Source organism: Liolophura sinensis, chromosome 12 (assembly GCF_032854445.1).
Source record: "Liolophura sinensis isolate JHLJ2023 chromosome 12, CUHK_Ljap_v2, whole genome shotgun sequence".
NCBI lineage: Eukaryota > Metazoa > Mollusca > Polyplacophora > Chitonida > Chitonidae > Liolophura > Liolophura sinensis.
In genome coordinates this window covers 13,082,247-13,107,028 of record NC_088306.1, presented here as the reverse complement: position 1 = coordinate 13,107,028, position 24,782 = coordinate 13,082,247, and the positions used below count along the sequence as shown (strand labels likewise).

General features: G+C 38.6%; 1 protein-coding gene across 3 annotated transcripts in view; it reads right to left on the bottom strand.

Moving 5' to 3' along the window:
• Nucleotides 1–1,369: 1,369 nt before the first annotated feature.
• The window catches only part of LOC135479152 (F-box-like/WD repeat-containing protein TBL1XR1), a 33,361-nt gene continuing 9,948 nt past the window's right edge, over nucleotides 1,370–24,782 (bottom strand). For all 3 annotated transcript variants that reach the window (XM_064758915.1, XM_064758914.1, XM_064758913.1), the window contains exons 3-15: nucleotides 22,653–22,798; nucleotides 21,533–21,683; nucleotides 14,064–14,196; nucleotides 12,864–13,002; nucleotides 11,967–12,030; nucleotides 11,361–11,458; nucleotides 9,652–9,712; nucleotides 9,367–9,488; nucleotides 8,424–8,498; nucleotides 7,144–7,271; nucleotides 6,213–6,378; nucleotides 4,311–4,412; nucleotides 1,370–3,983 (exon numbers count right to left, since the gene is read on the bottom strand). In XM_064758915.1, coding sequence (XP_064614985.1) covers nucleotides 3,957–3,983; nucleotides 4,311–4,412; nucleotides 6,213–6,378; nucleotides 7,144–7,271; nucleotides 8,424–8,498; nucleotides 9,367–9,488; nucleotides 9,652–9,712; nucleotides 11,361–11,458; nucleotides 11,967–12,030; nucleotides 12,864–13,002; nucleotides 14,064–14,196; nucleotides 21,533–21,683; nucleotides 22,653–22,798 — 1,412 coding nt within the window. In that variant the 3' untranslated portion in view covers nucleotides 1,370–3,956. The remainder of the gene's footprint in view (nucleotides 3,984–4,310; nucleotides 4,413–6,212; nucleotides 6,379–7,143; nucleotides 7,272–8,423; nucleotides 8,499–9,366; nucleotides 9,489–9,651; nucleotides 9,713–11,360; nucleotides 11,459–11,966; nucleotides 12,031–12,863; nucleotides 13,003–14,063; nucleotides 14,197–21,532; nucleotides 21,684–22,652; nucleotides 22,799–24,782) is intronic.

Below are 24,782 nucleotides of genomic sequence, written 5' to 3'. Positions count from 1 at the left end.
CACCTCTTACATTTGTTAATGGCTATGTTATGGTTTTTAAGATTCCCGCATAACGAGGTGATATGAATTCAGAATTACTTGAGATCATGGGAAACCTATTTTCGTCGCATTCACCAACAGGGCCGAGTTCCAGGTTAGTGAATGTAAGGACTCAGTGCGGTTAATGTGGGAGGGACTCTGGGAGCATGGCCAACTGATTTCAGAACTACACATGGGAATTTATAAATAAGCTTTTCAAAAATCAAGACTTTGTGTGTCTTGATCATGCTAGAAATTTTCAATGTGTGGTAATAGTATCTGTTGTGGATATTTTTACCCACAAATAATAGATCTACAGTTCACTTGACTTATTAAACCAATGGTTTAAACCTACCATTGACCAAAAACACATAACTGTACTGAAATGGATCCCGCCAGTAAACACAGCGAAATAAGCCCCTTTCGTGACATATTGTTCCCCCATCAGCCTACAGAAAATGCCTCTCGACAGATGTGTCTTCAGAAGATAGAATCTGGAGTTCAACACATGTAAACAAGAATTTACATTACTGGTTGCTGTCCGATCACAATTGTAAACAAGTCCACAAGCCAGCTACATGTATGTATTCCTGCCTCCCTGAAGTATCCTGACTGAAACAACAAACCCATCCTTATGATGGGCCCAGTTGTTCAGGAGGGTCTTGTTAACTTGGGTCCGCACTAAATGCCATTTACTTTCCAGGAGAGCAAGACCGTGCTACGCTTCAACACACTTTTGAACAACTGCCCATGTAGCATACTAAGATCAGGAGCACCATGCTGTAGTCGGGAGCACTGGCTCCTTGTGGTACATACTGTAGTCGGGAGCACTGGTTCCTTCTGGTACATACTGTAGTCGGGAGCACTGACTCCTGGTACATACTGCTGTCGGTATCCTCAGTTTCTTCTGATACATACTGTAGCCAGGAGCACTGGTTCCTTCTGGTACATGCTGTAGTCTGGAGCACCAGTTTCTTCTGGGACATGCTGTAGTCAGGAGAACTGGTTCCTTCTGGTACATGCTGTAGTCGGGAGCACTGGTTCCTTCCAGGACGTTGCTGTAGTCGGGAGCACCAGTTCCTTCTGATACATACTGTCGTCAAGAGCACCGGTTCCTTATGGTGCCATGAAGTTGTTCAAAACCAAAGTTCCTTACTGTATAAAATGTTGTGCACAGGAATACGCCAACAAAATGACAGAAAACGGTCATCAATTTTCAACATGTTTTTACTCTGTTGAAGGACATTTCAATTCAAAATGATATAAAACATCTGACGGCACATGGAGCATGCTGACCAATGTTTGTATGTACAATACAATGAGATGATACTGTATGTGAATGACGATGGATGGATGGATGGATGGATGGATGGGAGACCCTTTAGCTTCAGATTGATGAACAATAACCAGCAGTGCCAGGAGTCAATACATTGTTGAGTGTGTACAGACAGTGAAACTCAATCAAAGCTTGTGATGTCACTCCGAGAGATGAGAATAAAGCAGATCCGGAGAAACTGTTCATTGCCTGTAAGCTGTTGTCAAAGAATTCTCTTCTTTCTTACTTTATAACAGTTTTATTAAAATGTTAATAAAAATGAAATATCTATGAAGGACAACTTGCATGTTAAAATTTCAATTTCCAAATCTGCCAGACTTACTGAGTACATGTACTACAACGGACATACAGGTTACGACAGGCTGGAGATTTCCTGCCATAAATAAACATCCATAAACCATTTTGTTTATTTATTTATTTTTTTCAAAAAAAAAAAAAGAAGTCTTCTTTGCCCTCACTTTTTTTAACTGGGAAGGGGAAAAAAGTGGACTCTTTGAAGGATATCTCAATTTTGTGTACATGTTTGTGATCAATTATCTATACAGAAAGACTAGATACTGAAAAGGAAATGTCACTTCTTCTGGAGATTTTAAGCTTTAAAATGCTTTAAAAAATAAATCTACTGGCCTCCAAAAGAGGTTCTTGCACATGGCCAACACCCTGCAAGTTCCCCAACATAAAAGAAATTTGGCAAAGTGGAAGTAAAACAGTGAAAATGTTTTGCTAAAAGAGAAAATTAACACAACTATAGAGCACGCAGGAAATAGTATTAAATCCATCCATGAAAGCAGATTTCAATTTTTAAGTTTAAGTCATTAATACAAACCCTGATAATATCATGACAGCGCAATGTACACCATCACTGCCAACTGAAACTTTGATAAGACAGGCAAGAAGAAGGGCTTTAACAGTTCAGATTTAAAAAAAAAAAAAAAAAAAAATCCACAAAGAAGCTACACGAGAAAGTTCCAAGCTAGAGATACCAGAGCACTTAATGTTAACAAAACATGGTAGCAATAGTCAAAACACAGCCACAGTTCAACACGCAAATCATGGACACAACCATCAGGTCAAGACAGAGGGAGTCTGGGTTACAGAACTGGGTGAGCGCCACCTGTACATCTGTCCTTGCCTCTCTTCATCTATAAGCCCAGTCAAATCAGGCTACATTAGATTCAATATGACAAATTCATTCAAAACTTGGTAAAATTGATCAGGACTTCACTGAAGATTCCTGAATTCTTGGTATATATAAATTCCCTGAGCTTAGCCAGTAGAGTGTTGACTGTGGTTGAGAACAGATAGGTGTAGAGGTGCAACTGCATTCTTATGAAAACGACTGCTGCACAAAATTGTATTCCTTTTTTTTTTTAATTCAAAAAGATTTGTCCCATGCAGCATTTCTTGAGAAAGAAATACACCTGAGGTTTCTTCAGTTACAGGATGGCTGTAATTAACTTCGATTAAATTCATGTACAGTAAGAAAATTGGCAAAAAAATCATTTCAATTATGATACAGAATGATGAAATGTGAACAAAAAAATTCACGAGAGTAAAACATAAGTAATGATTATCTTCAGAAATAAATGCGCCAGGTGAACATGTATGTGAAAAACCCTGCAGACTACTGATGTGTCACTCTCCTCTGTTAGCACCTCCACACCTCCTGTGTACACACAGATTTTGACACAATGTTTTTCAAGCCTTAACAAAAACAGAACAGTTGCAAAATAGAACCCCATTTTCCTTTAACTCTTCACACAAAAATATCCCCCTGCCCAGTTGTAAACCACTAGTTTCAGATGACTGATGGTTACACGGGTATCTCTTACAGCCACACCCAAATTCTTCATGCCTCCTCCGAAAACGTGGACGCAAGACTCCCACGCTGCCAAATGCTATCAAATCAGATGGGATGAATCAGAATGAAGTCCTTCGATTCAATTCTTAAAATGAGACCAAATAAGGCCACTAACAGCAGCCATGTTACACCAAGTCCTGTCGTGAATGGAATATTGTTCTCTCTCCATATAATGGACACATGGCGTACGGCAGGGAGATCCACTTACCCCCGGCATCATCTTTCAGAACAAATTCAAGCAACATTTTTCCTTCTCGGATTCCCTCATTTTTTTTCCCTGTTATCCTGCTCAAAAAATCTTAGTTTTCACTGTTCTCACAATCAGTGGCCTTCAATTCTATTGCCACAAACGTGCTGTAAACCATACGTCTGATCTGAGCACTATGGCTGTACCTTCTGCACATGTTTCTGATCAAGACTTTGCTTTCTCGCCCCCAACAGGCGGCCATCAATTCCTGACAATGACTCCTGGATCCAGCATTTCTATGGGTTGTCATGCTGCTCTGTGACAGCTGCACTACCTCACAGATCTCACCTATCCCTCATCAGGTGGACAGGCTTACTGGCTGAGACAGGAGCTCCTCGACCGCTCAAACACACAGATTTCCCGGCCAAAATGCAGGCCCTTCTTGTGCTGCCTGTCCCCGGCATTCTCAGCTTTGTATTTTGCAGTCACCCTACCAGACAGGTGACAGGGACTGGATTCTTAAATTCTTATTTACCATAGCCATAGTCTCCCATTCACTTCCGCAAATCCAGCACAAACACCTGTAAACATTGAGGTTAGAACATAGTTGTGACATGAACTTCTTTTTCTTCTTAAAGACAGCTAACTATGGAGCTTTACTCCTTATAAGGAATATTTATGTGATAAGCCACAGGCAACCCCATTGAAAAAAAAGTAATCCATGTAATTATCAGAAATAAACAGTGGTCAAAATGCTTGGAACAAAAGTGCTGTTTTCAAGGTAAGTATATAAATATTTCACATATACGACAGCAGTCACCATTAAGGTAGTAGGAAAACAGGCAGAGGTGGCAGAGCCAAATATTTTTACGTTTGTGCCAGCTGGCAAGAATACTGCTTTTACTTACAGAGCCATCTGAAGCACTGGCCCCAACTTTATCCCCTCTGTAGTTCCAACACACCTCGAATATCCCCCCAGTGCCTTTATAGCTGTGCACTAGAGCTCCACTCTGTAACACACAAACAGAACAATTAGCTTTTACATTCTGACAAGTGTAAATTTTTCAGTATCATCCAAAAACCAAAATACAGAGAAAACATGCCATACTTGTTGTGTCTTGGGGTTGTGACTGCTTTGTTAAACTATATTAGAAAAGTGAATCAGTTTATTGCCTCACATGTACAATATTCTTTACAATAAAGCATTCAGAGAACACCATCATTAGCTCACCCAACTGAGCGGTTCGTAAAAGCCCGTAATGTTCAAGTGAAGTGATACATTTCAATTCAGTAGTTTGGAAGGAGATCCATGGACAAAATTGTGTCTACAGGCAGGCAGACAGGGTGATTCCAGTATAACCTCCTCCACCCTCCCTAACTTCATTAAGCAGGGTATAAACTTTTGCCCTATGCCCTATGTACACACCATCCATGATCCCTATCACTGTATGCTGTATGTACATTTGTACACCATGCCATAGACTAGAGCTAAAAATAAAACCTTACCCTTCAAGTTGAGTATGTTTTATTTATTTATTTGATTGGTGTTTTACGCTGTACTCAAGAATATTTCACTTATACGACGGCATCCAGCATTATGGTGGGAGGAAACCGGGCAGAGCCCGGAAGAAACCCACGACCATCCGCAGGTTGCTGACAGGCCTTCCAATGTACGGCCAGAGAAGTTGAGTATGTACATTTACACAAGAGACCTCATAAATTGGTGCAAACGATCGGACAGTTCAGGCAGAGGTTATACAAATTGAAAAACAGGTAAACAATTTCCCGTTCGCACAAAATGTCATAGAAAAAAAAAAAAAAAAGACTGAAGTAAGAAAAAACAAACCGAGAAATGATTGCAAGGCTACCAAACAGCTTTCCTGTAAGTGGCACCTAAATGCAAAATTTCAACTCCATACATGACATACTGAAATCGTGTTATATGTCTACCGAGCGATGGATGTAAGATTAAAAATCATGAAACCCGAAAGTCTGGTGGTTGAGGATCACTTAATAGAATACCACTGGTGCTTACTGTACTGGGAGTGTCCAGTGTTAAACCTGTTCACTTTTAAATCTAAATGTGCTTGAATTTCATAAGTGATACCCATTTTGGCATAACCTGACACCCATTAATTGGATTAATTGCAAAGTAAATTTCATGTAACCTTTTTTCTGGATAAGCAGATTTTTCAAATTTTTAGCGCCGCACACTTTACGTCAGACTAGGGAATGAAAACCAATATCTTAACCTTCAATCCATGCACGAGAGCCCAATATACAGGGGAAAAACAAAAGCTTATCTATCAATCCATGTCTGAGAGCCCAATATACAGAAGCTTAACCAGTCACCAACATCACCACATCTCCCTGCGCTCACAATACTTCTCTTTAATTCGTACAGACAAGGTAAAAACAGTAAGGCGGCTTCTCCTTAATTCGCACAAAGTAAAAACAGTAAGGCTTCTTCTCCTTAATTAGTACAGAAAAAGTATAAACAGTAAGGAGGCTTCTCCTTAATTAGTACAGACAAAGTAAAAACAGTAAGGCTACTTCTCCTTAATTAGTACAGACAAAGTATAAACAGTAAGGAGGCTTCTCCTTAATTAGTACAGACAAAGTAAAGACAGTAAGGCTTCTTCTTAATTGGTACAGATAAAGTAAAAACACTAAGGCTACTTCTCCTTAATTAGTACAGACAAGGCAAAAACGGTAAGGCTCCTTCTCCTTAATTCATAGACAAAGTAAAGACAGTAAGGCTACTTCTCCTTAATTCGTATAGACAAGGTGTAAACAGTAAGGCTTCTTACCTGGACATTCCATATGTGTACACATTTATCAAAAGATCCACTGGCTAAAAACTTTCCATCGGGACTAAACGCTACACTGTAAACCGGTTCTTGGTGTCGTGTTAACGTATGAATACATTCCCCTCTTTCAACATCCCATAATCTCACAGTGGAATCAAAAGAAGCACTGAAATGACAGGGAAGTGGCTGTTGTCAGTGTATAACAATATACAGTCACATTTGCGAAAGACATGCACTCATTTACACTTTCAGGGTGTATATGTAGTGTAGATAGGGTTTACCACAACCGAGAATATCAGCGTGAACATCATATACATCAGGGATTAAAGACAATTTGGGGAAAAAAGTATAAACAGAAACAGTAACCCCAGGGTACACTTGTAATTACAGTGTAGGAACATATTTATACACAATTCTATAACCCTAGACTATTTTGGTATTACATGATAGGACAGCGATCAAAGATTATAAATCTCATGCTAGACAAAAATCAATTGCCAGATGCTAAACAACAAACTTCCCCTGACAACCTCCTTAGAGTTGCATGGGTGTGTGTGACATTGTGAGCCAGGCGCCATTTAACAATAACTATGCTGGGATCTGCCAATGCTACATTGTATGGGTCTGAAAGTGTTGATATTACTAGACTTCTTTTTCCTATTTAACTGCTATTTCCCGACACTGAACATTCTGAGGAGTCTTACAGAATAAAAATAACGTTCCAGCTGTAGGTGTCCTGAAATAAAAACATTGTTCACCATGGACTTTTTGTTCCCGAAATAAATAACGATACATGTACATGGACTCATTATTCATTTCAGGAATAAAAAATCAGAAATATTAGTAAATCAGACCTTGGAACTAGTACAAAAATATTGTGTAATGCCCACAATCATAACATCACCCGAGGACGCACAACAAACACACTCACCTAGCTAAAATGAGGTTAGCATTTGGGTTGTTTGTTCGTGGTCCTGTTGGACTCCATTTTATCGTGTAGATCTCTTTGTTGTGAGCCTGCAGGTCGTGGACACATGTGTCATGCTGCATGCTCCATATCTGTCAGAGAAAAACAATGAATTACACAGCGCTGGTTACAAGTATTACACACCCTATAGAGACAATCTTTATGACCAAGGTAAAATCTAGTCTTATCTAGTCTATACATCTACCTTAGACGTCTTTATCGGTCACATGGACTTTCCATATCCAATTTTGGCCATTATGGGAACCAGGTATGAATTTAAACATTTTATTAATTCACTCTATGAAAACTTAATGAAAACATATTTTAATGCTCTTTGACACTAGACTGGGAGTAGAAAAGCAATCAGGGCATGGGGGAAGACTCCGTAGTTTTTCAGGTATTTGACAAAGCTGGGCTGGATTTCACAAGCTTAGTTTTTACTGAGTTTGAAATTTGACAAACTATATATCCCACAATTTAAAACTGGGAACAACTAACAAAAATGTTATGTGCAGATACTTCTAAGGTCCTAAACTAAGCAACATATTGAAATTCTGACTATTGTCAAATATAGCTTAGTGGAATTGATCTCTGATGTAAGAAGTCAGGGGAGAACCTACATGACCTGCGCTCAAACAAGTCCTTTGTGTAAAACTGCAGCACTGCCTTAACCATTGTCATCATAGGGGCCAAAGAATCTTCTAGAAGACAGCCATTCTGAACGGTCAGATTTTACTTGGCAGTGAAAGGTAGACTGTTCCAGCATGTAGGAATAACATAAGAAGGGACTGAAGTGCAGAACGACACGCTGTGTATTACAACTTGAGCGAGCCTTAATGTCCATGACAACACATGGTGAAGGCATATATCAACAATGTAAATGCACTTAACACAACATTGTGATAGCTTTGTAAAACATGTGTCTGGGTGTTTTCCCAAGGTAATGTTTATTGTGAATTCAGCATGTGCTGCATGGTAAAGGAGTATGTCATATAGACATATAGACATATACATATGTAGTTATCTCCCTTTCGCTAGACTACAATGTGGATGTTTCTGTTCTGTCTGTCACTGCTACAGACAATCAATTCTAGACCACATCTATAGGTATGACAAATTTTAGAAAGACTGGGCCAAGTATCACTTGTAACTTTCCTCATAAATAATAATGCCTTAAAGATATCTACAAGAACTTGGATTTTCTGACAGTGTTCCATTCGTTACCTTAAAGTATGATTCCTTACCTTTAAGGTCATATCATCTGAGCAAGAAGCCAACAGGTTCCCTTGAGGATCCCACTTTATGGCATTAACTTCATTCTGAAAGTAACAGAAATATTGTCTATCGCTGAATGGTCAATTCAATGTTAAAGCATCTCAATGTTTTTCAAAAACTTGAAAAAACGGTCAAACCACAAGTGTAAAATGTACCTCAAAATATCCATGAATATTGTATGTTTGTGTGTTTCTAACAATAAAACACATAATAACAAGCTGTACTGTAGGCTGCCGATACTTGTCTTGCTTACTGTGCACGCTGAGTGGATCAGCCTGACTCTACTCAGTATCTGTTTATTTATAAAACTACAGAATGCATTTAATCCACTTTCTGGAATGCCTGAAAAACTAGTCAGTTTTGGAGGTTCTCAGAAGTGGGCAATGTAGTAAGGAATGAGAACACATGTGAAGACATGTCAAATATTGCCTACGATTGCGACTGCAACTTAAAATATTTAGAATCGCCTTACAATTTCTTTGTGCAAGCAGCACAACGCATTTTTACAATCACCTGTGAACCTAATTATAGGGTCTACAATCAACTGTAGCTACAATATCTTTGAGCAAGCAGGCCCTGTAATAGTGAACATAAAACAGGGGAGACAACCCTTCCTTATATGTTCTCGTGGTCACAGAGATACTTTCTTTGAATTCTCACCACAAAACTGAAGGTTTAACCACCCCTCTATTGTATGTTTAGCAATGCCGGGGTGCGTAAAAGTCCCTCATTCAGGCCAGTGCAAGAACAATGTGTCAAGAACAAAGTAGTAAATTCTACTACCCGCTTTCCTCACCATTCCTAAACCTTAAATGATCATTCCTAAACCTTAACTAAGACAACTAGCAATCCAAAACCCTTATCTCTGACCAGAACAAATGAGCTATATGTAATGCCTATAACAATCCTTACCGTATGACCCTGGAATGTTTTGATTGGCCGCTCGGAATTCAATTTACAAACGTGAATACATTGGTCTGTTGAACAGGAGGCGAAGCTCATGTTGGTTTGCCAGTCCACATCCAGCGCTGGAGCTGTAACATCAACACACCGCCATTTATATAGGTTGCAAACTGACAACCCAAAAGAAAGGGTATGAAGTATTTGTAGATAATCCCAGCTACTGATGATACACACCAAACTATACGACGTATTTCATTGCTAATAGTTAAGATAAATCATTATCGTGTTACTCACCAGAATGGAAGGCAAACTGCTGCGTACAACTCCCAGAATTGGCTTCCCAAATTATAGTTGTCTGAAAATATACGAAAAAAAAACAAAACAACACTGAGATGCTGGACTGATTGTTGGCATCCGTAAGTTCGAAAACTTATTTGATAATGTCAAACCCTGTCTATTTTGAAAGCTCCTGTTGTAAGTGTATGGCTCATTGATCAATACACACACCTCCAAATTACTGTCGCCCAATGGAAGCATGATAAACGTAGCTTAGTCGGCAACAGAGGTCTCTAAAGCAAACGATTTAATAATAGTGGATTGTGGTTGATGGGGAACGTGTAACACCAATATTATCAGCATCATGTAACAGGGTTCACATAGAGATATATGAATGAAATTGCAGTTTTCCTGGACCAAATTTCTATTTTCAACGTTTTATGTAGTTTTTCAAGAGGTAATATGAGAGACTTTCTAAAAAAAAAACATGGACAAGCACACATCCAGTCAAATTTTTGCATAGCTCATATAATAACCTCACACAAAACACCAGCCTTGTCTATGCATGTTACTGTTCAAAATAAGGATCCTAAAACTTATTTGGCGAGTTGCATTTTGACTTCTTCAAATTTTAGAACCATTATCACACTATAACATGAATAGTTCAGGTATGAGGCTGATATTTACTGAAAGGCAAAATAATTTGAGCTATTCTTGATAAATGCAGAAAATTTTATTTTTCACCCAAAATCTCAGGTATAGCCTGTTTAAAAGTTGTACATTGTTTATGTTTTTATTTTACAGCTTTTCTTTTTATCTATTCTTTTACTGTTTATTTAATACTGCAGTTAGCTTTAAATATACTTTTCTGTTTTATTTTCCATGAGAAATAAAGCAATCTCATAAGTTAACCTTCTCAGTTCTGTATTTATTTTTTAACCCATTTGAGAGACAGTCAGATTATATTAGGCTGCCTTCACTGTTTTGGTTTATTTGAGAGACAGTCAGATTATATTAGGCTGCCTTCAGTGTTTTTATTTATTTCAGAGACAAAATAGTAGAAATGAATAGTAACATCTCTGCTTATAGAATTCTTGCCTTACTTTTTCTCCCCGACCAAATCAACTTCTACATTTTGCTCTGAATGGAATTTCTTATGATTTTACTTATTCGACACTTTTATAATATTAGGCTGCATAACGTCGCTAGATGTGACTGACCAAGCATGCATAGCATATCACGGCGACAATTACAAACCGCACCCTCTATGGTGTCACTTCCACATACTTAGATTAACTGTGTTTTAACCTTGTTTTGTTTTCAACCAAATAAGTGAAACACTGCAAGTTTCAAAGATAACAAACAGAAGTCTAGACACCATCACTGTTCAATACATAATAACCCAGTTTATTTTTATTTAATTATTTATTTCTTTGGTGTTTTACGTCATACTCAAGAATATTTCACTTATTTTACAACCGCCAGCATTACGGTGGGAAGAAACTGGCCAGACCCATAAATGTACCACCAAAAGATATTCAGAATTTTTGAGTTGGTTCAGATTCATATAAAAATGACTTGCATTTGACTCTGAACCAATGGCCCCTTCTACAAAGCGCCATCAAGCGCACTTTCCACGCTGACATATCTCTTTGTTATAGGTTGCCATGGCGGTTACGCAAGACGCAGTTTGCGACTGCATTGTAGAACGGGCCCCTGGTTCTTACCTTATCCACTCCAGCACTGAGAATATAGTTTCCTCTTTTATTCCATTTTAAAGCGAATATTGGACCCTTATGCTGACCTAATGTTTGAACCAAGCGACCTGAAAATCAAGAATACGCATGATAAAGCATATCTGATCACGGCTATCAGAGCATTAGCAGTACACAGGTATAATAAGACATCTTCAGTTTATAATCTGACATTAGGACAAGACAACTCATAACCCCGATATTTCAAAATTCAGACCCATTGTTACAAAGATGAATTTTATAACATGTATAACATTTATAACATATTCAACAGGGTCAAAGAATTATAAGAAAAGAAAAAAAAAAAACCAGACACGAGAATTTATTGAACCTTTATTGTAGCCTAGCCCAAACTGTTCAAAAGAAGCTTGCATTAAATCTTGATTTAATAATTCATGTCTGAAAGTGGTTTTATCAAGCAGACGACTGACCCATTTATAACTATATTAACAATCTGAGATTTTGAAAAAAAGGAAAGTTAAGACGCACATTCATGTAAATGCACAAGTTAGGACTGTCAGGAGTACAGCAATTCCTTTCTGATAAATACATGTAAGGTCATAGACATGCATTACATACCATCTGTACTCCATATCCTAGCAAATCCATCGTATGAGCCTGTGGCCAGTAATGAGCCATCACACTGCGGGAGAGGAGGGGAGAACACATGACATTTCTCACCATTGATAACACACACACACAGAACTCTACTTCTGTTATATTTTTCTTTTCTAGTCACATCTTTATATCAATCGACAAAATATGCAATATTATATAAAAGAATAAGTTATGCTGACTTAAAATGTCCGGTTACATCATGAAATCGGATACATGACCAGTATCATTTGCAATTAGCGCAGGAGCATCAGACAAGTCCAGTGCTTGCTATTCAATACACAAGCCAACCACATCTGGAGGATTCCCAACCCTGTATCCCCAGAAATGTCAGCACCATGGAATACAAACAGATCATGTTATTTTGTTACAATGTGACAGCCTTTCAAAGCTGTCCAACATTCTGCCTTGAGGCACATATGTATGTATGTATGTATGTATGTATGCTTGAGGTTTACTTTCATTCTTAATAATTTTCCTGTCGTATCATGACAAGGAGTCATTGGGTGTGTGTATATATATTGTTTCTTCTTGTGGCAGGGTGAGTCCATGCTGCTAAAGTGCTGCCTCCACTGAAGCATCATGCTGAAGATGCCAGATGTGACAGCCCACCCAATTGCATTACACTGACACCGGGTCAACCAGTAATGTTACCTTGCTAAAACCACTCATTGCTGAGCACCAAGCAAGGCAGCAGCAAGTACCATTTTTAACGTCTCTGGTATGATCCGACCCGGTCTTGAGAGACGAAATAACGAGACAACATTGTGCACTGGAAGCTTATTTAGACAAACTTGTTCATATCAGCAATCTAAACATGTCCTGGTTCCATTTCATAGTGCAGATGCTGTATTCTCTTACATTCCAGTCTAAGGAGGTGACATCTTTGTTGCTGGGCACCTCAGTTCCTCCTCTCTGTATACAGTGACGTAACACCAGCTGATTGGCACTATTAGAGTTATCATTCATGTTCCATATCCGTGCCGTCGAGTCGCCAGACCTGTGTAAAGCAAACACCAGTCTAATCAATTATGTGTCGAGTCGCCAGGCCTTTGTAAAGCAAACACCAGTCTAATCAATTATAGGTCGAGTCGCCAGACCTTTGTAAAGCAAACACCAGTCTAATCAATTATAGGTCGAGTCGCCAGACCTTTGTAAAGCAAACACCAGTCTAATCAATTATAGGTCGAGTCGCCAGACCTTTGTAAAGCAAACATCAGTCAAATCAATTATATGTCGAGTCGCCAGACCTGTGTAAAGTAATCACCAGTCTAATCAATTATACGTTGAGTCGCCAGGCCTTTGTAAAGCAAACACCAGTCTAATCAATTATAGATCGAGTCATCAGGCCTTTGTAAAGCAAACATCAGTCAAATCAATTATATGTCGAGTCGCCAGACCTTTGAAAAGCAAACATCAGTCAAATCAATTATGTGTCGAGTCGCCAGACCTTTGTAAAGTAAACACCAGTCAAATCAATTATATGTCGAGTCGCCAGACCTTTGTAAAGTAAACACCAGTCAAATCAATTATGTGTCGAGTCGCCAGACCTTTGTAAAGTAAACATCAGTCAAATCAATTATGTGTCAAGTCGCCAGATCTTTGTAAAGTAAACACCAGTCAAATCAATTATATGTCGAGTCGCCAGACCTTTGTAAAGTAAACATCAGTCAAATCAATTATGTGTCGAGTCGCCAGACCTTTGTAAAGCAAACAACAGTCAAATCAATTATATCCAATCTGCAATCCGACTGCCTTAACATCGTTAAACTTCAAACCTGCAACTACATGTAAACTATGGAAAAGGCTAGCTGTTTTTTTTTCCAATGCATCAGATCAAAAAGAGCTCATTGGCTAATCTTGACAATGTGTAAAATTCCTACACAAAACTGTGCATAGCGATCAAAATTTAGAAGCTTGAAAATATTTCTAAATGGAATTTAGCCAATAACACATGAATACATGTACTTCAATCAGTTACAAGCTCACAAATGTACGCAAATAAACAAATAATTTGTATAAACATTATGGCAATAGTCTAAGGAAGGTAGATTTACTGACCCGGATGCTAACAAATCGTTTACAGGGTTCCAGGCGCAGATAAACACCTCTGACTCATGGCCTCGTAACACCGTTGCTTTGTTTGTGGGGATTTCTACAGTGCCATCTATGTCCATGGATTCTGTGTGATTACCTGCAAGAACAGCACCATAAGAATCAATCAATGGTCAATCGTGGTACATGTATATGTTGTATCAATTCTTTAAAGGGGCACAAATCAGACAATATGAACACTACGTGAGGCATACGCCCTCCAAACACCATAACCTGGGATACACCGATGTGGTTAAAATCAAGTTGACACGGAATGCTCCCAATAGTGTTGTTTGAAAACATAACAAAATATACCGATGCAAAGCTGTACCCTAACCAAGCCATACCCAACTCCAGTCAAATCGCTACTAACTCCAGTCAAATCCCTACCTGTAAAGTCCTACCAAACGTTTAATTGATCCAGATATTACCCGATAACATATCTTGATAATAAGTACATGCACATGGTTTTATCTTTACATTTCTTTCTTTATTTTCCACTTTTTTACTTCACAGTTTTTGTTAGCACATGAATGCAAAAGGTAAATTGTGGATCTTACCACTGAGGGATTTTATCGGGTTAAAACACCAAGACGAAGGTATTAAAGTCAATTCTACCCAAAAAAAAATGAAAAATATGTATCAAAAACTGCATATTTCATACTGTTCTTGACGGAATGACATAAGTTTGCATGTGACAGAAACTGGATCCTAAGTGACACCTTTAACATTGCGAACTTCAAGGACATCTCCAGAGTTGAAAGTGGAAACTTGAGAGCTATATTTGGACAGTATTTTGCAATGCAGTGGCAGAACTGGGAGTAGTAACCCAAGTCACCATTTTTCAGCCCTTGCTATGTCTATTTTATGGTGAAAACAAAAATATTGTGATGACGAATGATCACTATTTATGCATTCTTCATGACTGTGGTTGGTGGTACATGTGCCTGCTATACCCTGCAGTATCTGAAAACTGATTCATCATGGAGAGTGTCACACACTATGGAGAATTCAGTACATTCCTCTTATCTGTCACTGAGTGCGAGGCAGGCATATCAGGAGTTGGACATATTCAGCCTGCTGGGTATGTTCGAGTTAGGAACATGCAAAATACTGACTTCCTCAAGCAGGTTTAGTCACTGGCCATCGAAGTAAAATGCATGTTTTGTGATTTAGTATGCTAATTTGATCAGATGTGGACAGGTAAATAATATTTTGCCTGTCACTGGCACAAATCACCTATCAACACGTATATTTCAAGCACATCGACATTTCGAGCCTTGTGTCAGGGTGCTTAATCTGCAAGTAAACTTCAGCTCAATACAAGCCGTACTTTTTGAGATGCTACCCCCCACATTTTTTCACCACTGATTTTAATACACAGTACACTAAGACATGAGTTTTGTAATTTATGGTACTTAATATGCACACAGCCCACCAACTATGGAAGCCTGCCTCCTCATGTTGCTGTGCTCTACATGTGCACAAAATCTGAACTCAATACCTGCAGTGCTTTTTCTGACCCCACGCCTAACATTTTGTTTAATATTGATTCCAATACACAGTACACTAAGGCATGAATTTTGTAATTTACGGTATTTAACAGAACAATGGAACAACTCTGTGTTCTACATGAGTGCAAAACCTCAGCTCAATACATACAGTGCTTTTTAAAACACCGCCTCTAACATTTTGTTTAACACTGCTTTCCCTCTTATTGGACGCCATCAGCCAGGGTATGATATAACCTACTTATTACAGGCGAGCTATAAGAAAATGTGAAAAGATTACAAGTGCAATATTTGGAATCTGCATTTAGGTGATACAAACTATTTCTAAAAGGTATTTTCTAAACAAATGTACTTCATGTAATTAGTATTAAAACAAAATCAATGCACTCAAGTAAGTGTTAGCCAAATCAGCAGTTTTACATGTATGTTTAGGAGTGCCACAAAATGTGCACTGGACATCCTGGCACATGTAAATTTTTTGTGTACATGTGGATGTATGTAAGGACTGGTTGATGTATTTTCTTTATTTTCAAGCCAGGCAGGATGCCAAATGTATCAATACAGTCTTCTGTTATCATTTACTCTGCTGACTGTTTCTCATTACAGCCAGATGCCCTCTCACAACCATCTGTTTAATTAAGTCAAGTCATAGACAAATCATGTGACCTGAATGTCCCCCTTAGTAGGATGATAGGGTAATCCACACTGGCAAAAAGGGGTGTATGACATGTGGAGGGGGGGATAGGTTGTGTCATAGTAGCAGGCACAAAACAGATCTGTGTAAACAATGTGGGGTCACTCAGAGGTGGGTTACAGTACAAATCCTAAATACTGGACTCTCTTGCAATTCATTGTTTAGACTGACTGATTTATATTACAATTTGCAGCTGTAATATTTCTTAATCTAACTCCAAAAAGGGTGCACAAAGTTACACAGTACTAACATTGTACATGTGCATGTTTGAATAATTTAAGTCTCTGTAAGACATCAATGACTCAACTAGGACGTCATTGGCGTAATTCTCTAATCTGCTTATCATTCTGGAGCTATTAACGACTACCTTCCTATAAATAATTATAACTCAATTTTCCACTGTCAACTTTGTGGCCAGTCATACTGTGATTTCACTGACCATACATGTGAGTTTCAGAAGTTTAAAAAATAGGCAAAAAGTAAATGTAGATTCCATCATTAAGACTGAGTAGTTAAACATAAGACTGAGTGATGCTGTGCTCCCAGACACATTATCTGTATTGATTCAGAGAAACTCCCACGCCTAGCCTGGCCCAGCCCGAAATGAAGTCTGCGTGTACTTGCATCTGGCTTTAGCCAATAGGCTGCTGGTATTCAGCCAATAAGGTCTGGGAAGCTGTGTGCAGATAAACAGGTTTATTTTTACACTGCCTTGCCATACATCTCTCAGTGTTTCGCCTGGTTATCCAGGTCACAACAAGTGGGTCCCGATCAATAACAACTCTCAATCAGCAAATCCGGCTACTGCCTTAAAATAGAGGCTATCTCCCAGCCTTTCTTCCTGTCGCCTCTTATTTTTAGTACGAAATATAGCATACTGCTCGCACACTTTGCTGAGAACATCCAGCAAAACACAATGTCAATCATCCTGAAAATTCCCCCACCCTCCCAGCCCCTGCTTTCAAGGTTCTTCACACTGTACTAGCCTGACCTACTTTAACACCCAGCTGGGCCATGTAGCAGATGACAAGAGCTTACACAATAACAATCTGTTGATTTTGGCAAAGAAAGAGCTCGAGACTAAGGCGACCCAGAAACATTGGGAGGCAGGGATTCACCACTGAAACACAATACTGTCATTACAGTCCATGCACAGCAATCACAAATATCACCTCTGGTGTAGCCTGCTATAAGATTTAGGAAAAGATCACCTGTTTGTGTATGTGCTCACGTATGTGTGTGTGTTTATTTGGTGTGGGGTGGGGTGGGGTGCTTGAATGTCCAGCACCTTAGAGAGTGGAGTTTTTTCTCCAATATTTCTACGTTCCCCAATGATTGGACTCTTAGCGCGTGTTCAAAAATAGATTCTTAAGCATCCAGGGGCTTTGTGTGGCCCTAGACAGTTCCTGGTGTGAATGCAAAGGGAGGAAATATTCCAAGTTGTTCTCAGTACTCCCCATCCCTGCACATACATGTACTGCATGAATGGACAGAGTTCACGCTACCCTGGTAGAGATGAATGGGCAGAGTTCACTCTACTCTGCTGATTTGATGAAATATGCAGAGATTCAAAACATCAACAGCAGGCAAGTCTCACACAGCAACTTGTTCTTCTTCCTTTCATGGTTATGATTACTATCAAAACATCTCTTTGACTTTGCAAATGCAACCTCTAACAGTTATGTCTGTTCGCCTGAGTTTTTATGGTACATTTTTTTTTCACCACAAAATTTGATTCATTATTTATTTGACTGGTTTATTACTGTAATCAAGAATATCCATGAGAAATCCGAGCTTACCCATTCAAAACTTTATTAGGAACAATTTAATATGATTCGAGGAAAGCTACTGGGGGCATTATCTTGTCTTCTACATTTAACATTAACGTGTTTCAAAATACTGTCACAAAATGCATTACAAATGTACAGTCAGGGTCCAATGTAGGGAAAATTTTAAAAAATTAGCATACATATTTCAAACAGATATATGTCCCTACAATCATGTGCACTGACAGTACTAAGATGTATATTCAAAAAAATTCCATTTTTCCCACTCTGTTCTGAGTAGTGTTACTTTGTTTATATTGACATCCAAAAAGATGTATTCAAAACAATAAAAACTAAGTTATTTGCAAATCAAATATTTAAATGATTTTTGCCTGATGAATTAAAGTTTAATGATTTACTGATTGGGCAAACATACCTGATATTTGTTTAACTCCTACATGCATGTACACGTATTTCTAGGGAAACAAATACACTGTGGCTTTACATATTTTCATTTAACTTGTAAGACTGACCAATTTTCACAAAGTTTACAGATAAATAAAGTCCCCACATCAGCTGGCACAATGTGCCCTGTTTATTCCTAAACGTACCAGTATTTTGAGGAAGTTTTTAACCATCAGAAGAACATACATGTATGCAAATACATGCATTAGATTCCCAAACTTCTAATAACAAGAGTAAATCATTCTCAAATTTACATTTTCACCATACCAGAGCAACACTCATATGTACATGTACAAATCAAAGTTTATGTGTACAAATCAATCAAAACAACCATGCAGCGTACAGATTTTCAACCCTTCCTTAAAAGTCCTTCAAACAGAAGCACCAATACAAAATTAATTTTAATTAACCTCTCATTTATTTCGCTAAAACAGAGGTGGGACGAAGTTACAAATATGAGCATTAAGAGCCCTAGAGGGGAGTAAAAGATATGTTTGGTCATTAAGAGGAAAATTATGCATGTCCTAGTCCACCCCATTATCTTTCAAAATAATGAGACAGAATTTAGCATGATGTATAACCTCTGAAGTGTTCTGTATGTGATCAGAGGCTTATTTGAACAGGTGGCTTCTTGCGCTGTAAAACAATTTGCACAAATGCTACCCTTAAATCATCACGACAGTAGCAATCTTGACGTCACCGAGTTGAAAAGTGTTCTCATCGACAAGGGTTCACAAACAAACAAAAAAACGAATAAACAGGTCAGCATTCAGAGATCCTTAACACACTACATTTATTAAAGCCATATTAAATTGGAAGTTGGGACCTGCGGATGGTCGTGGGTTTCCCCCGGGCTCTGCTCGGTTTCCTCCCACCATAATGCTGGCCGTCGTCGTACAAGTGAAATATTCTTGAGTACGGAGTACAATACCAATCAAATAAATAAATAAATAAATCGGAATCCTTGCTGTAATGGGAATAATAAAATAGTGGATGAGATACTTAAAACTGACTTGTATAGCAAACAAGAACAAAAAACAAAATATTTCTATGGCATACAATCAGTTTTTTTCTACATCTTTAAGTAGGCAGGTCTGCCATACCCAGTTTGCACTTCTCCACTCTGAGTGAGATGCAAAGCCTGTAGCCATGGCTACAGTACATGGGAAGGAGGGTAGTCTGGTGGGGAGGTGGAAAAAGACTGGGTACTGTAATTCTTCACCCTTTCGCATTCTGAAGGCATCATTCTGTGTAGACTGATAAAATTACACTTTCTGTGAAGCCATGAAACTGGCAAATCCTACCGATGCAGTTTTGCCTCCAAAACCAAATTAAAAATGTGCATAAATTGGACTGAAAGTTGCTCTTTCATATGCGAAAAAGTTGAGGTTTTAAGGTAAGTGGAGGAGTACAGGATAGGCAGGTAGAGCAGTGATAACACACTAGGTACACCATGTGATCCTAACATCAAGATAACTGACCTAATTCATCATCTACTAAATGTGTAATGTTTGTCCTAGCTAGTCACAGCTTGCTACTGTACATGTATATTTGACCATCAAGGTTTATATGGAAGGAGGAACAACTCAGGCTCTTCAAAGTGCTCACTGTATCATACCAACACAGCAGGACTCAGACTTTGTTTTAACATGGGATTAAGCTGTCTGCCTTATGGTTGGTCATCACGCAAGAGCTATGGAGACTAGCAGCTTTTGACACCTGGGGTGAAAGGTACTCAGCAACCATTTGTGTGTCAACAGCTCACAACAGAGGCCCTCTATTGAGGCGGCGAACAATAAAGACAGAATAACAGAATGGATGTCAGACCACTTTGATTCACTTAGACGAAGAAGAAATTGGCAATTACCCTGGGAATATCATGTTTAAAAATAAAATCACATTATAAACAAAGCACGCTAGCTGAACAGTAATGACCACAAAAGTTTGTATATACGCAAGGATGTGCCATGATCTGATGGATAGTTTAACATCCTTGCCACGAAAAAACATACAAGGCTAAAGTCAGGCTTGTATACAAGGGAGATATCATTAAGAGTAGAAAGGCACAGTGGGTATGACTGGCCACCTCGCTCAGCTGACTGGCCGATTTTTCCCTCCCTCCATATATACCTCCATGATTTGACATAACTTTCCTTTCTCCAGACCACACATGTACCCGGACAAAAGCCCCAGATATGTACATGTGACATCCCCTCAAAGTAAATTTCATTTATTACCAGCTGTTTGTGTTACATGTATCTGCCTCAGACCTCATATTGTAGTATTCAAAAATTTAATCTCCAAAAACCGTGTACTTTTTAACATCAGCCAGGACCCAAAGATCTGTAAAAGGACAGTCAGAAAGGTCCAATATACCTTTGTCACTAACTCTCACTGGCTCTTGACAGCCTGACTTGCACTTGTTTTCTGCTTTCAAATTTAAACTATTCTGTCCAATTCTTGTTACCATTTTGAGTCCTCATTCGTCTATGCTGCAAGTACTTAATACTAATAATTAAACTCTGATGAAATGTCAGTGACAGACATTTAGACCTCACTTCTTCAGAAAATACGTCCAACATAATCAAGCTAGACTAGTCCCAAATTTAAAAGCACTTGAACATGACTGGCACTATGAGGCACCTGACACAGTAGACATTTTCCCCAGAAAATCATAGTCCACATGTAATGTGACAAGAATCTGAATGACAGTCCCCAACCCTGATGGCCGGTATGAGAATTAGATACCCGATTCAACATTCTAGATGTACCAGTAGCTTTCTGGCCTACAAATAAATTTGAGGTAAGCAACAAGAATGAATTAGTGCAAGATCTTTTCCTTCTGATGCAAAAGTAGGTGGAGATTTTGCCATGGCAGATAGTTAATACTGTTGGTTGTAAATCAAAAAAAATGTATGTTCTATATCACCTTAGCACACAAGAAAAGAGACTTTAATTCTGCAATTGCTTGCCCAGAAGGTGCACAATGTTTTGACTTACTGATCGTGTGAGTGGCGTCTTCTCCATTTGTATTGGCTGGTTCCGTCTTGATTTGGTGAGCTTTTTGCGCTGCTTGTTTGCGTGACTCTACCACGTCTGGCATCACAGCATCAATCAGGGATAATGACTCTATTACTCTCTCTGAACCATCCTAACCATAACAAAAACAACCATGTTATACATCATTCAACAAAAAGGCTAGAAATATCATTCTGCGTAGCGTTATTAAGAACAAAGAATAAAAAGTAAAGGGGTTCACGAGTTCTCTGCAAAGGGAAGCAAATCTTGTAACTCATGGAACTACAGTGCCTTCTAACTATTTGAACAACAATGTAAGCTATGATTATGTATGACTATTGGTGTTGGTATTGAAATCACCGGTATTGTTATTTAAGTAGGTAGAGGGCACTGCTGTTTTAGGAGTTACCAGATTTGCTTCCCTTTGTAGAGGGCTGGAGAAGCCCATTGTAGAAATAGTGTACACAGAAGGAAAATGCGTACATAATGTTGCGATTTTCATCAAGATTTTGAAATCCTCCGTCAGAGCTCATCAACAAATGGCAAATCTGATCAAAACCAACACTCAGAGGATGTCAGAAGATGCATTATGCATCGTTAAAAATTCAAAAATAGGAAGAGATCGAACTACTAAAGAATGGCAATAATAGCTAGCTGAGCTGTATGAATGTACACTGGAATATAACTGACATAGAGAGCAAATTTATAATTCAAATTAAAGTTTCTTTTTCATTTGTTTACCACACTGTTTCACCCGACATTTTCACTTCTTCTTAATACTTTAGTTGAATGAAGTTCGAAATCCTAACATAATAGATCCTCACACTCCATGTATATCAGTTTCGACAACAGTAAAGATTGGTTGACTCATCAGTAAAGATGAATAAATTTTTAATACAAATGAAAAAAAAAACATGTCTCCATATACAGTATATTAGCTTTTATGTATATAAACATATAGAGGCAAACAAGAAAAGGGCACAAAAGTATGCAAAGTGGACTTTCACATGATCCAAGTCTTGGCATCCCTTGGCGTGGGCATTCTAGTTGTCTCAGTTCAGTAGTGATGGTCAGTGTGTGAAGTGTTGTGAAGGTTGCTTACCTCCCCAATGCTGATCTCCGCCTCTGTGTATTGTAAGCCCTTCTGGATGATACTGAGCAGAGCAGCTGGTGGTACCAGGGCCCCATTGATGTTGGAATGACTGATATGACTCTCTACCCCAAATGTGTAAGCAGAATGGGCGAATCCTGGAATGAACAGCATGATCAGTGTTACTAATGTAGCGAAACGAGGAGACCGCTGCTGATAAAAGCCTAAACTAGTATCCAGGATCTGACATCCTTGTGGCTAACTGGAAATGGCATTTTTGTTTTCCATGGAACAAATTGGGATCAGAGGCATAATTAAGTTTGGAAATAGCATGCACACACAATAATATGCATTTAATCAAAACGTTGTGACTTACAGATGTTCTCAGCTGAATGTGGAAGGTTGTTTCCCTCTGCAAGCATGTACATGTAGATGTTTAGTGGTACAGTGTACATGTAGATGTTTAGTGGTACAGTGTACATGTACATGTTTAGTGGTACAGTGTACATGTTTAGTGGTACATGTACATGTTTAGTGGTACATGTACATGTTTAGTGGTACATGTTCATGTTGATGTATAGCGCTACATGTACATCAGCTTTATGTGATATTGTAATCTAATAAAGACAGAATCCTTTCTGGCATGGCTGGACAAAACAGATTACTACATGTGCAAATCTTAAACTTACATAGCTACATGTACTCAGCCCTATGGTAAACTACAAATAGGGGGTTATAGGCTAGATTTTATATACATAGATGTATACAGAGGTTTACGTGTACAGAGATTCTTTCTTTTGCATATTATTACTACACGTACAGATGTACATGTAGACTGCCCAGAATCAACGACTTGTCATGACATTCTAGAATAAAGTAAATATTTCATCTCGCCCTCAAGAGCAATGAAATTAAATGAAGCTAATACATTTATTTATTTCGCATGCAACAGGTAAATTTTTCCGTCCAAACATTTCTTAATCCACCATACACAATGGCTAATAGCTACCGTCTTGGGGGGGGAAGGGTAAACATGATGAAACGGTTGCTGACATAATATAGGCCTATCGGCCTATGCTATATCCAAATGCACGTTAGTGAGTGAGTGAGTGCTTGGGGTTTAACGTCGTACTCAACAATTTTTCAGTCATATGATGACGAAGGAATCATTAGGGTGCATGCACGTGTAATGTACCTCCTTGTTGCAGGACGGATTTCCACCGCTCCTTTATTTAGTGCTGCATCACTGAGACGACTTACCGAAGGCAAGTAAGCCGCCCCGCCCGAGCCATTATACTGATACGGGTCAACCAGTCGTTGCACTATCCCCTTCATGCTGAACGCCAAGCGAGGAAGTTACAACTTCCTCTTTTAAAGTCTTAGGTGTGACTCGACCAAGGATTGATCCTGGATCTACCGGTCCCGACACGTTAGTAGACAAGAATTTCTTATTTTGTACTTTCATTATTACCAGTATCTAGTATAAACCTGAAGTGTTTATGTGAGTATGTTGCTAGCTGTTCTCATGATCATATAATTGCATTATCTTCCCTAGTGACGAAATCACCAGAAAAAATAGTGCACTAGAGTAGCACACCTTGGACTATAGTGACCCAAATGATCATTTCTACATCATTACTACATCATTTTCATGGCAAACCCTACAGAGTCTCACAAATATCACTATATGCATTCTCCATGTATACAGGTGGTGGTACTGGAACTTTCCGAGAACACCGTACACATGATCCACTGTGAAGATTTACTTTCTACTTTGACTGGACTGCTTTAAATCTGGCATGTCCGCCAGCTTGCAGCAACTTAGGTGCACACACAAATCATCAGGCATATAGAGTACAATCTTTTTTAATTTTAAAAGCGTATCATCTCATTTTTTAAGCCTATTTACACCTGTATGCTGTAGTGTAAACACAGTTACATGTACACGTACCTGGAACAGTATGTGAATCAGTAAGGCGTTAACCTTAATAAAATTTCCAGTTGTTTAATTTACGTATCATTTTAAAATGTTTGCAATGAAATTGCCACAGTTACTGTATTTATTAGACTTACACGCAGTTATAATGTACATGTAACAATTAATTAATATTATACAAGTTTGGTTCTATAGCAAATAATTAT